This window comes from Mycteria americana, chromosome 1 (genome assembly GCF_035582795.1).
Source record: "Mycteria americana isolate JAX WOST 10 ecotype Jacksonville Zoo and Gardens chromosome 1, USCA_MyAme_1.0, whole genome shotgun sequence".
NCBI classification, from domain to species: domain Eukaryota; kingdom Metazoa; phylum Chordata; class Aves; order Ciconiiformes; family Ciconiidae; genus Mycteria; species Mycteria americana.
The window spans coordinates 135,397,657-135,413,259 of NC_134365.1; the positions used below are offsets into that span (position 1 = coordinate 135,397,657).

The 15,603-nt window shown below is 44.5% G+C and overlaps 1 protein-coding gene and 1 long non-coding RNA gene across 3 annotated transcripts in view; one reads left to right on the forward strand and one right to left on the reverse strand.

Annotated features, from left to right (window-relative positions):
* The window catches only part of LOC142418925 (uncharacterized), a 61,680-nt gene extending 47,552 nt beyond the window's left edge, over positions 1 to 14,128 (reverse strand). The window contains exon 1 of the long non-coding RNA XR_012778452.1: positions 13,823 to 14,128. This is a non-coding gene — a long non-coding RNA (uncharacterized LOC142418925). The remainder of the gene's footprint in view (positions 1 to 13,822) is intronic.
* The window catches only part of RPS6KA3 (ribosomal protein S6 kinase A3), an 81,135-nt gene continuing 78,726 nt past the window's right edge, over positions 13,195 to 15,603 (forward strand). For both annotated transcript variants that reach the window (XM_075521390.1, XM_075521401.1), the window contains exon 1: positions 13,195 to 13,434. In XM_075521390.1, the coding sequence (XP_075377505.1) occupies positions 13,363 to 13,434 (72 nt within the window). In that variant the 5' untranslated portion in view covers positions 13,195 to 13,362. The remainder of the gene's footprint in view (positions 13,435 to 15,603) is intronic.

The window sequence follows — 15,603 nt, forward strand, 5'->3', positions numbered from 1 at the left end:
AGGCACAGAGGTGAGGCTGACAGGCCGGCAGTTCCCAGGGTCCCCCTTTCCACCCTTTTTAAAAATAGGTGCAATGTTTCCCTTTTTCCAGTCACCAGGGACTTCACCTGAGTGCCATGACTTTTCAAATGTCATGGAGAATGTCTTGGCAACTACATCAGCTAATTCCCTCAGGACTCTGGGATGCATCTCATCAGGTCCCAGAGACTTATGTAAGTTCAGGTTCCTCAGGTGGTCTCCAACCTGATCTTCTCTTACAGTGGGAGCGACTTTGCTTCCCCAGTCCCCGTCTTGCAGTCCGTCCACTCGAGAGGTGTGGGAAGAGAGATTGCCAGTGAAGACCGAGGCAAAAAAGTTGTTGAGTACCTCAGCCTTCTCCTTGTCCATTGTTACCAGTTTGCCAGTCGTGTTCATCAGAGGAGGTATAGTTTCTTTGACCTTCCTTTTCTGGCTGATACATCTACAGAAGCCCTTCTTATTATTCTTTGTGTCCCTTGCCCTGCACCTTGGCCTTCCTGACCCCATCCCTGCACAACCAGGCAGCATCCCTGTACTCTTCCCAGGATATCTGTCCCTGCTTCCACTGCCTGTGCATTTCCTTCTTGCCCTTTAGTTTGACCAGCAGGTCTCGACTCATCCATGCTGGTCTCTTGCCTTCCTTTCCTGACTTCTTACACCTGGGGATCGAGAGCTCTTGTGCTCTATGGAAATTATATTTCTTCTGCTTTGCTGACAAGTATAAAGCATGCAGGTCAGCTGCTGCCCAGGTACTATTTTGAATATTGCTCCTACAAATGGTTAGCCCATGGGAGAGAAACAGCAGGACAAATCAGTAGATGTGCCAGGAACCAATGGATGAAACAAATACATAGCTTAATTCAGGGCCTGTTCTGAGACATTCCCATTAGCCTTACTCTGTTTTGTAAGGCAAAATTACACAGTGCCTAAGGTGAGAAGAATTTTCTTTCCATAGTTTCTTCACTTTTGTTGTATTTCATATGCATGTTTAGCTAATGCACACAGTATCAAATATGGAAATGGCTTAGGTGTCTTTTATGCTCCTCCAGCCTTTAGATGTAGAAATTCGGTGAGTTTGAATGCACCCCTATGAAGGCATGAGACTCAATCCAGCCATTACAATTTTTTTAACATCGCCAAATACAAAATAGAAGAATATTATGGTTGACAAAGTACTAACACTTATGGGTTTGAGTAACTTAAAAAACATATATCCATCAAGAAGGCTGAGTTCCTAATTCTTGTAATGCTGTTTACTTATTACTTCTATCATTTTTTATTTTCTAGATATTGTTTCTTTAGCTGAAATCTCCTTCAGCTTCTTTACGAAGCTCAGTAACTGCTAGTAGTAACAGTGAAGAATGATTTACTTGAGCCTTCTCTGGGCCAAATCCTGAGGTTTCTACTTAAAGTTTATTTGGTTCTTTGTCAGACAACACTTCCATGAGCTTTCAATGGTATTTGCCTTTCAAAAGCCACGAGTTTAAGCCATTTTACAGGATGCAGAGCAGTTTATGTGAAGAGTTCACCAAACTGTATACAGAGTTAAAAAGCAAGGCTGAGAATGAGCCTTTTAGATGCCACTGTGGAATGGAAGATGAAGTGTCTCCCAGTCTTGTTTATGACACAGAGCCCTTGAAGCATGGAAATTTTGCTTCTCTAAGTTAAAGTCCTTTACCAGTCCACGAGTAAAAGGAAGTATTCATTAATCTTCATTAATCATTACAGGCTAGAAAGAAATACTTGGATGTTTTCACAGAAACGGTGTATATTGGTAAGTCCATTTAAGCCAGAAACATAAACATCTAAGCTAGTAATTGCAAACTTTCTTCATCCTCCATTCCTCCCATCCTGAACCTAGGAGGATTCCTAAAGCAGCATTAAATTAGACTACCATGGTCTGCTGCATTAGGATGACAGTCATCTCCACACAATCCTAAAAATGCCCACAGAGCCAGCATCTGGTGCTGAGTACAGAGACAATGTCTTTTAAATGCATGGTGTTACACCAGAAAGCTGCTTTGACAGCTCCTAAGTTGAAGGATGCTATGCAGCAATCCTCTATGGATTAACCTGGCCATTATAAAATGAAAGTTAAAAAGTTAGATTGAGTTTTGCTCCTGTAGGTATTTATTTGAATTATGCCTATGGTTTCAATGGGAAAATAATTGTATTCATTGTTTTAATGTACTAGTACATTACCTTCCCATGTACCTCATATTTAAATGAAATGTTGCCATTAGTTTTCACAGTTTGTTTATAAGAAGATAAATTCTATAATTGAAATTAATCCCAGGGGGAAGAGTTGTAAAAGAGTATTGTTAATGTTGTTGTCACATCAGTTTCTAGAATTCCTTGGGTTTTCCTACAGAAATACACAGTTCTATCATTAAAATGCATGCACTTGATTAAAAATGTGACAAAAAAATTATTCCTTGAGTCCATAAGAATTTAGAAATATGGCAGCATGTTTTCCTCCTGCATCCTAACAAAAGGGTAAAAAATCAGCAAGGAGTAGCTCCCAACTAAAACTCTAGAAGGAGGAACTAAAAACAAACAAGCTAAAGGCAGAAAGTAAGATTAGATCTGATATTAAATAACTTCTAAGGATTACAGAAAAATAAATTGAAACTAAGACAACGCTACTTAAACATCCTGAGGAAAACCACACAACTGAAACAATCTGTATCTTTTTTCTTATTATTATTTCTTGTGTGTGTTCTTCCTTGCTCTAAATATTTAGAGCCATTCATTGCATTCAAATATGCCTTATCTGGATACAACTCCACTTTGCTGAGGGGAGTCAGTGGCAGTCAAAGCTTTAAATCCCCAGAAGATGCAAAGTGGTTAAAAAAGCTAGAGCCCCTCCCATCTTCTGCCAGCAGAGGATCTGGCCCCCAGGTACTTAAATAAAGAAGGAGAGCCAAAAAAAAGTATGCCGTCAGGAAAAGTCTCCATTTGCTGCTACTTTGCCCATCCAAACTAAACTGCAACCTTTTTTTTTTTTTTTCCCCAAAATGTGCATAAAATATGTCATGTAGACATCAAAAATATTCTTTGTGGGAAAGAGAAATTCTGCTCAACCTCACAGGTACATGGAAAACAAAGGATAATGAAATGGACAAAAGAGGGTCCATTTGCACACTGATTTTCCACAAGACTTCTTCACTTCAGCTTGCAGAGACATTAGGGGGCAGGCCAAGAAAGAAAAATAAAAGCATCTGAACAATGGATCTGCAGCCAAACCGTCACTTGCTGACACCACCGGTACTGCGTCAGCTGCTGAGGGTGAGGTTAAGGTAACAACTCAACCATCCCAGACAACCAACAACTAGACCACCACTGTGGCCTAGCATGAAAGAAGAAAACTACTCAGTAGGGCAACTCTGCAAAAATCTTACGCATTCCTGCTTTAGCCAGCATCTTCTCTATGATAACAAAGTGCAGAGTTATTTCAGACTCTTCATTTCCTTTTTCCTTCATGAATAGGAGTACCCGTACCTGCTACAAAGTGGGTGGATATTTAAAGCCCCAAACTCATCGCCAAATAGATGAAATAAACATAACTACTTTACTTCAGACCTAACAAGTGAGTCAGCAGTCAGATTTTATTTCCCTCGCTGAAGTCAGAAAACAAATAAAGCTGACAGCGTGCCTCTAATGGTGATGACATCACTGAGAGTGGAGTTATTTTCAGTCTCCACAGCACTGGTAAAGGAGAAGCATAAAAGAGAGAAAGGGAAGCTTAACTTTTTCTCATGCCTACTCCTAGAATATTTGCTTCGCACCCACTCCCTCAAATTAGGTATTTTTTGCAATTGTCATTCCATGCTTCAAAGTATATATGCATTTTTCCAAGGCTTGTAACTGAATAAAACTTTTTTTTTTCCTTTCTTTAGGGAGCACCAATACCTAAGGTTTACAGAAATTTTAGCCTTGTATTACGTGGGAACAAGTCCTCCAAATACTTTAGAATTGCACCTAAATAAAACAGGGAAGAGTTTAAACCATTTGCCAAAATGTTCAAAAGTGACCTTATATGGAGTCTGTCAGTCTTTAGATGCCCAGCCTGTGAGCCCCAGAGGACAGTATAGAATGTGGCTCTGCATCTGCAAAAATATCTCTCTCTCAAGTGCACTCCTTACTTTTAAAGTGGAGGTGGAAAAGCTTCTGCGTTTTGACAGTACAAAAGCTGCACTTTGAAGAGTTTTCTAACTTGGAAAAAATACACTTTCTGGGACAGCAGCTGAGAGACACTATTAAGGTGGATACAAGAAGATTTGAGGGGATTTGGGGAAGAGCAGGGCATTCTATGTGAGAAGTCTGAAGCACAAAGTGACATAAAAAATGCATGAGGCTGAGAACCAGTAGGAAAGAAGATGCAGAAGGATAGGAACCATGAACAAGGTAAAGGATAAAATGAGAAAAGTGAAATAAGCCAGGACAGAGTTCTGCTGAGCCATGAAGCTGAACCTGAGTAAGAAGCAGAAAGAAGTGAAGGTGCAGAAATGTCAAGAGAGATAGGAGCAGTCTGGCTTTGTCGATGAGTGATGAGACGCGAGGTGATGAGAACGTTGCAGCAACGGGACTGCAACTCCTGGCAGTGGCAACAGACAGGAAATGCTGAATTGCAAGTACGCAGCTCCTGAAGGTACACAGTTTAATGAGAAGCTGATGACTTGACAAGGAGGATTAGAGAGGTTTCTTCTACGGCAAGTGGGAAGTTATTAAGAGAAAGGGTTTAGGCGTGAAAAGGGGAAGCAAAGTTTTGGACGCACCACATGCAATGTGGAGATAGGTAAAAATAAAGATGACTGGGCAGGAAAAAGGAGATGTGGTGAGTGAGGAAATAGATGTACACGAGGTGGGTGAGCACCTCAGATCCACTCAATGTATTGCAGGGAGAGCAGGTGACCTGCTGCTTCTGCCAAGTGCCAGCTTGGAGCTGCATGAGAAGGATGAAGAATACCTTGAAAGAAACACAAGAACGAAGTTAAGAAAACCAGGTCTGTCTTCAGAAGATAAAATGGAGAAGAAATGTACAGAGGATTAAGAGGACTGAGAAAAGGCAGTCAGAGCTCGCTGGAAGGAAATTAGTGACAGATTTCCTGCTTGTCTCCAAGGAAAAATAAACCCAGTGTGGAATGTAACCCTTTAAACAAGAGCATTGATGTGTCACTAATGTAAAAGGGTTTTCTGTGGACTAAAGTGGACAAATTTTGTCATATGGATGAGTGGTGCTTTAAAGAGCTCATAAAGGATCTCTTTGTCCTGAGAAACTATTAAACCAAAAAAAATCTGTAGCAATGAAATTAATAATTAAAGAATCCTTGCAACAGACCAATTCAGCACTCTCTGGAGATGGCCATCTTACTGCAATTTACACTCTCTCTTAACCAACGTCATTAGTAGTGGTTCTAGAAAGCACAAAGGAATGAGACACTGAAATACTGCAGGAACACTGTCAACACTGATCAAAGCCCTCATCGTAGCTTTTGTTCAACTAGGGCAAGCAGCTCATTTGTGCGCAGCAGAGGAGCATTCATTCTGGTGAAGCAGGCAAAATAACGTCACTCCTTCCTGAAAACTGTGATTTTTAAAATAGCTTCTTTGAAGTCAGACAAAGTTTCAGTTTTGCTGAAAGTGAATCAGTAGAGGAGGAATATAATCCTGACAACTCATTTAATCCTTTCTACTGTCTGTGGTGATGTAATACCAAAGACTCTATTGACTTGTAGGTCCACTCATGAGCTGAAAATTTGCTTCTTACTGCAAACATTCAGCTGAAGCCATTGGAAATTTTATCTGGTTGTAATGGATTTAATGAGACACTGAATGGTTGTTTGTTTCATTAATCTTGTATCAAGTGATTCTAAAAAAGAAAATATTGGCAGATTTCTACAATTGCTTAGAGCGTCTCTATGGCTTATCACTGTTAACACAACAGCCTTTCCGATTTCCTGTGATTCTCTAAATATTGACACAAAAATTCTTATATAGGATTAACTGGCTATTCATTTCCAAGACACAACTTCTCCTTATATGCTCTTTAGAAATGTTTTGCTCTTTTTCCTCTTCCCTGTTTAAAGAGCCATCTCCTATTCTCAGCCTCCCCTTTCCATTTCCTCCTACATCTTACGTTACCTTCCTTTTCACTTACTGGAGAATGACCAACAGGCCAAAAATCTTCCACAACCTCCCCTCCTCCACCTACAGTATCTTGCCCAATCTAGCAGTAGGTCAAGTCCATACCACTTCTTAGCTTAAGCATGCCACAGCCCAGAACCTTTGACAGCTCAGACAGCACAGGCTTTACAGTTTCTGACTCACCTGTCACATATGTGCCTTTTTTCAACACCAAAGCCCCAAATAAGGGATCATGTCTTAATACAGACTTCAGCTGCTCTGCAATACTGGATAAATGTTGCTGCCTCCTCATCTTGGTACTCCTTTCAGCAAGTTTGTGACTCTGAAGCAAGGCCTTGAGGATGTCTTTGCTCCATCAAATAGGGCAAAGTGGGTCAACACAGCAGGGACAGAGAGTGGTACCCATGAGGGGGACAGGGTTGTTTCAGCTAACACGTTTCTCTTCACTCCTTCCAGATAATGAGCTGGGTTCCACCACATTCATGCCTCCCTTCAGTAAGCACCGACTTTGGGTGATGGAAATGAGCACTCACTGTGGAACTGTGTCATCACATGGTCCTGGAATGATTGCTGGGGATCTAAAATATCTCTATTCAGAGCTGGCACCTTTTCACCAGTAAATCACCCATGGGACACAAGAAAGGGTGCCAGTATGCTTTGGAGTTTGCCAACCCCCAGCTCATACTGAGTGGTGAAGAAACACTTCAGGGTAAGTCAACCATCAGCGAAAGTTCCTTTTTCACAGAAGTCATGTATCAACAATACATGAGAGTGTGAATCCGTCACATACCTGAATTATGAGAGGGCCAGGGTTCACAGCAGGAATTCCCCAGCTGCACTGGAACAGCGGACATCATACATGGAGATGAGGAGAATACTACATACATACAGCCTGTTGTACAACATGCACAGTTACGATCCCTTGTGATTTACATTTGAAGATGCAAAAAGTTTTATTGATCACTGGAAAACATTTATGGGCATGGTCACAAACCTGGCCCCCCCTCTGAATGGCACTGCTTGGTTCTCTACAGGGGAAGGGGCAAGGCACAAATGTGAGATGCTGGTGGAAGAGCAAGTGAACTGTCTTGAGAGAACACATGGATCTTTCAAACCAGTAGAGGTAGGAAACTATATTATTAGGACTGATCACTTCAACAGCAGGTATTTCAGAAAAGATCAGCAGACTGCTGGGAATGAGGATCAGGTGTTGTCAAGCAGGATAAAGGACAGCTGTTAGCTCAGTCAGGAGAATCCTGTTGCGTGTAATTAAGGGTCAGGAAAGAGAAAGTAAAGCTTTCTAGATTTAAAAGGGATTCTCGGCTAAGAGACACTGGATAATCTATAAAAGGAAGTGAAGAGTAAGATTATTAGAGTAGATGATTTGGTGGGTAGCTTTCAAAGAGACCAAGGGATGGGGGAGGACATTAAAACTATTTAGTTGGGAGAGCACAAAATGAGGAAATTGAGGTAGTAAGGTTAGATCCAAAAAAAGCTAGATAAACTGGGCTTTGCTTGTCAGTAGACTCTTTAAATCAGACCTAATTTGATAACAAGAATAGAAAGGTATGTGGCCCTTAAACTCCTAGGTCTGGGGGAGGAGACAGGTAAGGTACATACAATGCTATGGCCTCCTCTAGGCCAGCTGTGTTTTATAGCAGTGACTTGTGAAGCTGACAAGTTTGTTACTTCTATACTATCTTGTATAATATAATATAATATCGTATTCTACCTCTATCACCTTTGTATCTTTTTCTTTTTTTGTGAATAGCTAGCTTGTGTCGTATTTAACTCAGGAGAACACCAACCCTCAGAGACTGATCCTTGTTCATACTCTACCATTTCCTTTTTGTCTCAAAATACCACAATCTGAAATTCTGATCTGCTTCTCAATGTTCCACCGTAACAAGGTGACAACTTGTATTCAGTATTTGACAGCAGGTTTCCATGTAAGATTTCAAAGCTCAGCAAAAGGTTTCTCATACTCTGCAGTGAACAGGATAAGCTTTGTCATTCAGCAGATAAATCTGAGCTATCTGTATGTACAGAAACACTAAAATGAGAACATATGTTGGAGACAGGTATGCTGTAATGAGACCATATTTTATTGAATTCCAGATTTCCACTCAGGATGTAGAAACCACAGGCACAATATTTCCTGCTAGTATAGTGACCACAGATAAAACTCAGAGCATAATAGCATCGAGACTGATCCATTATGCTTTACTCTCAGTGCAATTTTATGTAAACATATATACATCCAGAAAAGCTAGAGTTTTAAGCAGTGAGTCAGACACCATATCTCTAATATACATAGGATTCAGAAGTATTCTTATTGTCATTATCGCATCTTCTACTACACTTGCAGGATCAGAACTTCAAAGAAGAGCCTGCCAGAGGAAATTGTAGGAAACGTTCGCATTCCTGTACGATTCCATCATCCAGGGGCCTGTAATGGTGAAAGCACCCTTCAGCAAATGTTGTTTGAAAGGTCAGGTTAAGTCTTAATACACGATAGACATTCATTTCAGTTCTTCCCTTTTTAATTCTTCATTATAACTCTCTTTAACCCTGGTTCGCATAGCCAATCCTTCTGGTGTCTCTGCTATGACAACTCCCACCAGCTGGAAACTTCTTGCAGCACCTTGTCTCTCTCCCCCTGGTCTTTGTCAGCTTTCCAAATACCAATCAAACCATCCTTTCAATATCCCAATCAGGTTAAGGAGATGTTCTTTATATTTGCAACTAAAGCACAGAGCAACCAGTTCTAATTAGCACTAAGGCTTCCTTAGTCTATTTTGGCAGGATGTATCTACACTTCTCCAATCAAGGCCCCTTCACACTTTTGAAAACATCATTAAGAAAGACTAAGTCTCCTTAGTTGAATCTCATCTATATTAAGTGACTTACTAAATTATCCTTTGTGATCTGCTAGGAATTGAATCCAGGTGTCTTGACAGTAAGAGACTCTCTGCGTCTACTAGCTATACAAATAATTCGTATTGATTTTTTTTTTAATTCCTTGGCGGTTTTTCGCATGTAAATTTGGACAGTAACTTCTGTATATTTTCTTGTGCATTAAATTCAAATTATACACCTCGGTACTATGGTTGTAATACTTGAAACTGAATTTGACACATTTGGAATGCATTTACTTTTTCATATTCTATTCATTTTAATCCAGAAGATACTGCATTATAATTCACACCTAATAAACTACTACACCTTCTAGATGAGTGTCGGATTGTGGTTTTTGTTGCCATAGTTTGCTTTGGTTCCCCCCCCCCCTTTATTTTTATTTTAAAAATGCAAGCTCAGGGTCCCAGAAACTATTCTGATAGTAATATTAGCAAACTAATCCTGTTTTATACTTATTATTTTGGGGGTATGACTATGGGGATTTACTAACTCTGTCATGAATTCTGCCTTAATTGCAAAGAGTAAGTAGGTACTACTTCAAAGGTAAGCAAAGCGTTAGATACCACCGACCATAAGCAAGCTTCCCCAATTTCTGCTACTCACACATCAAGACGCCTTCTATGGGGAAAGACAGGTAAGTCCTATTAAGCTGATGTCTCCCTTTCAACAGGGTGACATTTTAGTGAGATTTGTTAGAAGTGAGATCAAAAAATGGTGCAGCTTGTGAAGCCCACCTGATTCACATGATGACAGGTTAACAGGATTTTACACAGCGCTGTCATTTCAGTGCCATATGCTACCCTTTTCCTAACGAACGTGATCAAATTTTCCAGTGCAATGCATGTAAAACATCTGTGTGGATGCAATACGATTGCAACCACTTATGCAAAGGTGAAATCAACCCCCACAACCGAGTCTGGTGACAGACAGTTATTAGTGGTGACTACAGTCAAGTAGTGATGGCTGTGCCTAGAGGGAAAGAGGGTAAAAGGAAAGGTCGGCTGCCACAGGTGAAAGCATGATCTTGCTCTGGCCTGAGACAAAAGGAATGAGAAATAGGAGCTGCTGTCTTGAGGCAAAATATCTTCAGTGTCTTACCTCTCACTGAGAGGACGATCCAACCCTGAGCTTAGCAGGATCAGAAAGTCAGAATCCCCCGCATCTCCCAGAGATTAACTGATATGTTTCTCTTCCCCATGGAGACAATTTCCAGATGATTTTCTTGCCCTGAAGACTGTTCTTGCATAGTAGCTCCTATTAAAATCCTGATGCAGCTTTCTCCTTTATAAAATTTAAATGTGTAGTGTCATAATACTCAAACCCCTGAACAATGAAATGGCATACTTCTGCCTACCCTCCGTACTTCCGTGCCTGAGAAAAGGTCAGATTTCTTTTGTTTGCAGCCCTCTTATACACTAGCACTAAGATCTTTGCCCTTGTTTTTCTCTGGATTCCTAGGACGCACATAGGGAAGGACAGAAGACAGCCAACATAACAAATTTAAAGATGCTAACTGAAATGTGACACCCACTCTCCTTCTAAAAAGTTTTTAATTCAAACAAGTAATTTGGAATAGGTACCTACGGCAGGAAAGGACTAGACAACTATGAAAGGAAAAGAGGAGATCATGGAATTTTTTATTTACGGGAAGGAAGTCTTATATAAAGAGGGATTGCCTGAACCATGTTAAATGCAAGCTTAGGTTTAGGGTTTTTTTCCTGTTGTGTTGCCACCTTTCAGCTGCTCAGGTTCTTCTCCCTAATGGCACGTCTCAGATGTATGTACCCGACTGTGTAGTTGATGCAGGTACAAATGCATGAGCTTTGATAATGTAAAGCAAATTATCCCTGTGACGGAATAGAAATGGATGTTTCCAGAGAGATGGAAGGAAATATTTTTTTCATCATGGATTTTTACATGAACTCAAGGATTTTTAAAAAAGACCTGATTTGTGTGTCAAACACATAATGTACGACTGCTGTGAATATGAGTGTTCTATTCAACATTCCAGCAGCCAGTTTGAGACTGAAGTGACCTGGTGCTGATCAGACTACAAAAACATTATTCCTTGCTATTAACATTATGCTATTGGGCATAAAGGCTGCCGAGCACTACTGAATTATCTGTTTTCTACTACCTTGTTCTAAATTTCATACCAATAACTGGCCAGAGTTTTGCAAATTGCCCGTTTTTGAAGGAACGGGCCTCTCTTCAACCTTTAACTCAAACTTTGATAGGATTGGTTGGTGGGCGTTTTTTTGCAGACAACAAAAGGTAAAAAGGGTAGGGTTAGTTTTGACGTAGATCTATTCCCCAGTCTAACTCACCACGTGGCAGCACAAGCAATTGCACCACTTCAAAAGAGAGGCTGATGCAAGGGCCAGACTGAACAGCAGTGAGCAAGGGGAGGGCACAGCTGCTTCTCCTGGCAGTGGTGATGGCTTCAAGTGATCATTCAACTATGACCTTTTACTCCAGATATGGCAGTGTCTGTAGCACCAGCTAAAGCCTGATTCATTATGAGCAACTGCCCATCCACTCCTTCGTACCTCTTTGTAGATAGGTATTTATGCTTACATGAATATAAAGTGGGATCAAAAATGCTACCAAGCAGAAACAGAAGTAGCCTGTGTTCATCGCAGTAGTGTGTGCATGCACACACACACACAGATATTTTTAATTACTAGCACTCTTGCCATTCCTCCCACCCCCAAAAAAATCTCCAAATATTTAAAGAATGTTAACTTTTATCAAGGATGGAACAAAGCATGTGACCTGTCAGTATCTAGAACTGCTTCGGGACAGTGGGAGCTGTTGAAAACAAAGTGGCCTTCTCAAACACAGTTCTGAAAAATTTGGCTTCGACAGCAAGATGTCTGACACCAGTACCCATCTTCAGTTGCTGGTCTAATGTTTCAAGGATTCTTCTGCATCAGCCAAGCCATGTGACGATGCAAAAGGATGGGTGTTTATTACAGTGCTTAACACTTTAAGAGAACATGTAAGACCGCATACATTCATGGATCTCAGTATATGTTTAAGTAAGTCAGCTGTTTGTGTACTAGCTAACAGCTGAGGATAAAAAGTAAAGTAAGGGCTGTTTTCAGAACCTGTGGGGTTTTTTTGACAGCTTTATCTTCATGTCTCTTGGCTTGCAGAAGAATGACTTTCCCGCTTCGAGGCAACTCTTACTCATGCAGTCCAACCACTACTTAAGTGGTATTGCTATACAAACAAATTCCTGCATTTTAATTCCTTTCCCTCTTTGCCTAATGATATTCTGCACAACACTACGTCTTCCTCCCTGTCCTCACTCGCCTCCCAACTTCTCCATCCACTCTTCTGTTTACGCAAACAAACTTTTCGTCTCTCCCATTCCCCCCAGCTCATCTGCCGGAGCAGCGGCAGCCCCGGGCTCTGGCCGGCCTTCCCAAGGCGTTTCTAACAGCCCTCTGCCTTGGGGCTGGCCTGAGTGAACCTGGCAGCGGCAGCGCTGAGGGTCAACCCCACACGGGCGCTTCGTACAAAGAACGGCGCCTCGCCCGCTGCCGCCCTTCAACCCAGCGGGCCTGCCCGCCGCTGCCCTGCGCAGCGCTGGACAAAACCGATCGAGGCCGGACAGCGGCCAAGTACGGGAGCCCCAGCCCTGCACCGCACCGGCCCGGCCGCCCGCGGTCACCGAGCGCTTCTCCCGTCCGCCGGCCAGGGGCGGCGACATGGCCGCGCCCGCGACTGACCCCGTCCTGCCCGGGCCTCCCGCAGCGCCGCGCTCCAGCCTCTCGCCCGTGGCTAGGCTAGGCTCGGCTCGGCTCGGCTCCGCCGTGCGCGGCGCCCGCCGCCTCCCGCTGAGCCGGGCGCACCTCGCTGCCCCCATCCCCCGCCTCGCGGTGCGGCCCGGCCCGGCCCGGCACCTGCGGGCGGGCGGCCAGTGCCGGGGCTGCGGTAGACCCGCCCGGCGGCAGCGCGCGCAGGCGCCGTTGGCCGGCCAGGTACGGCCCGGGCGCCATGTTGTGAGCGGAAGCCGGGCCCGAGCGGCGGGCCGGGGGGAGGGCGGAAGCGCGGCTCCGCCTGGCAGCGGGGAGGGGGAGGGGGAGGGGGAGGGACGGACGGACGGCGGCAGCGGGCAGCAGTCGCCGCAGGAGCCGCCGCCGCTACAGCCAGCCGAGGTGTCCCGCGCCCTCCGGAGGGCTCGTTGCCTGCCTCGCCGTCTCCGCCTCGCTGCTGCCGCCGGGGTGCGGGAAAGGGGAGCGCGGAGGCTGCGGGAGCCGGGCGGGGAAGATGCCCCTGGCGCAGCTGGCGGACCCTTGGCAGAAGATGGCTGTGGAGAGCACAGCCGAGAGCAGCACCGAGGTACGGGGCGGGCGGGAGGGGTGTTGTGGGGAAAGTTGTGAGGAGGGGACGGGACCTGGGCTCCCGCCGCCGCTCAAGGGACCGGCAGTTTCCCCTCGTGGGCGCTCGGGGCGGGCAGCGCCGCGACTGCGGGCGGGGGCCGGGGGGCAGCGGCCCGGCGGGGGGCCGGGGCGCTGCGGGGCGCCGAGCCCCCGGGCCGCGCGGGCGGGCAACGTTGGTGACTGCCGCCCGGCCGGCCCCTGCGCGCCGCTTCCTCTCCGGGGCACTGACTCACGGCCGGGACCGGCCGGGACTCCCCCCGCGCCGGGGCTCGGGGCGTGTTTCACGGGACCGGGCTGCTCCCGGCTCGCTCCCTCCCCTTCCGCCCCCTTCCCCGGGAGGGAGTAACCTGCTTCTGCGGCGGCGGCCGACTCGGGCGCTTTTGTTCCAGCGCGGTGTCTGGTTACTGTCACGGCGAGTTTCCCTTCCCGGGGCGGCCCCGCCGCCTCCGCAAGCGCGGCTCGGGGGGCGGGCTGGAGGGCCGGGGCCTGCCCTCACCTTGCCCGGTGTCCTCGCTTTGCCGCTGCTCCCCCTACGGCGGCCGTGGGCCGTCCCCGCCCGGGTGCCGCTGCCCCCTTATCTAAGCGGGATGGGGTTGTCTCTGCAGTTTCGCAAGCGTTTGGGAAACCGCAGGGACGTTTCGCATGGGTGAAGCTTTGTGCTTGGCGGCGTTTATGGGAACATCCCTGAGATGCAGCGCAGTGTGGTTTCCTGCTGTTGGTAGCGGGGAGTTCGTGTTGTGCTCCTGTCCTTGTTAGGCAGGACGCGTGTCAGCTTTCCTAGGCTGAGATAATGAGCGTGGCTGGAAACTAGATTCACTTGCATCCGAGGCTATAGATGCCTTCAGTTATTTTCATTTTTTCCTACAGTGTACTACTGTGTTGGGTTGGATCTATGTAAACACTACACCTACACAGTCAGTTGTGCTTGCTCCGTGATTCCCTAGTAGCCCACAATGTGTGTGCTAGTTTGCGACCAGACTCCCATCTGAAAAGAAATAGCTTCCTCTGACAGTGCAGCTTCTGCCTGAATCTGCTCCAGCTGATATGCAGCCAGGCTGCTTCAAGTGATGCTGATCCTGAACGGTATGGACTCAGGCCAGCTCACAACAATTAGTCGCAAGGTTAGGACTTAGTCCCTAGTGAGCGGGGTGAAGAGAGAGAGAGACCAATGCAAAGTTTCTGCAGTATCAGAAGTATCTGTTCTTTTGATATTTGTCTTGTCTTCCTTCTGCTTAAAGTGGCTGCATCTCTGGGGGTCAGAAGAATCCGCAGTTTTGATCTGACAGGCAGATCTGTCTTTTAAATTCTTGCCAGTTACTGTAGTTACTTTTAAATTCTTGCCAGTTATTCGCTGACTTCTGAAGTGCTGATCTTAGATGATTTTTTTTTTTTTTTTTTTTTTTTTTAGTGAGGAGTAACTACAACAGTAGTGTCATGCTTGGGGACGGGGGAGAAGGTGGTAGGAGAGATGTTTCTGCAAGACCACTTAGACTAATGATTTAGAGAAAAGATCTTAACTGTTACTTTAGTCTTCCATGCTCACGGCATGTAGTCTGTGTAACTTCAGTGCCGGTATATATGCTGGAAAGGTAGCAAAATAGATTACGTTGTTTGAAATGTGTGTATGTGCATGATTAATTATACTTCGTTACCTGTTTTAGTGTATTTCAGACATGATTTCTTTTTAAACTGCTGTCATAAACTTCTTGAAACAAGTGTATTTTACCTCTTCCTAAAATAATAGTTAAACACTTATATTGACATGAGTCTACAGCAGTTTATCACCAAAAAATTTTCTAGGACCACTAACAAAACGTGAAACAGCAATGAATGGACAGGTTTGCACTCTAAGGCCCTAGTCTAGAATAGACACTCAGTTCTTGAAAAGACCAGACTGCACCTGTAAAAGCTTCTCAGATGATCCTCAAAAGGAAAAAGGTAGACTTAGAAAGGTTGTTTACCTGAAATGAGTCTTTAAGAAAACAAGTTTTAGTGAAAACAGGTAAGTTTAAGTCAAACACATAAACAAATGACCTAAATACATAACTTACATTTTCAATTTGCATGAGTTGTGTTTATCTGTAGCATAGCAATATCCTAATTACAGACCCTATCCTGCAAGAGTATC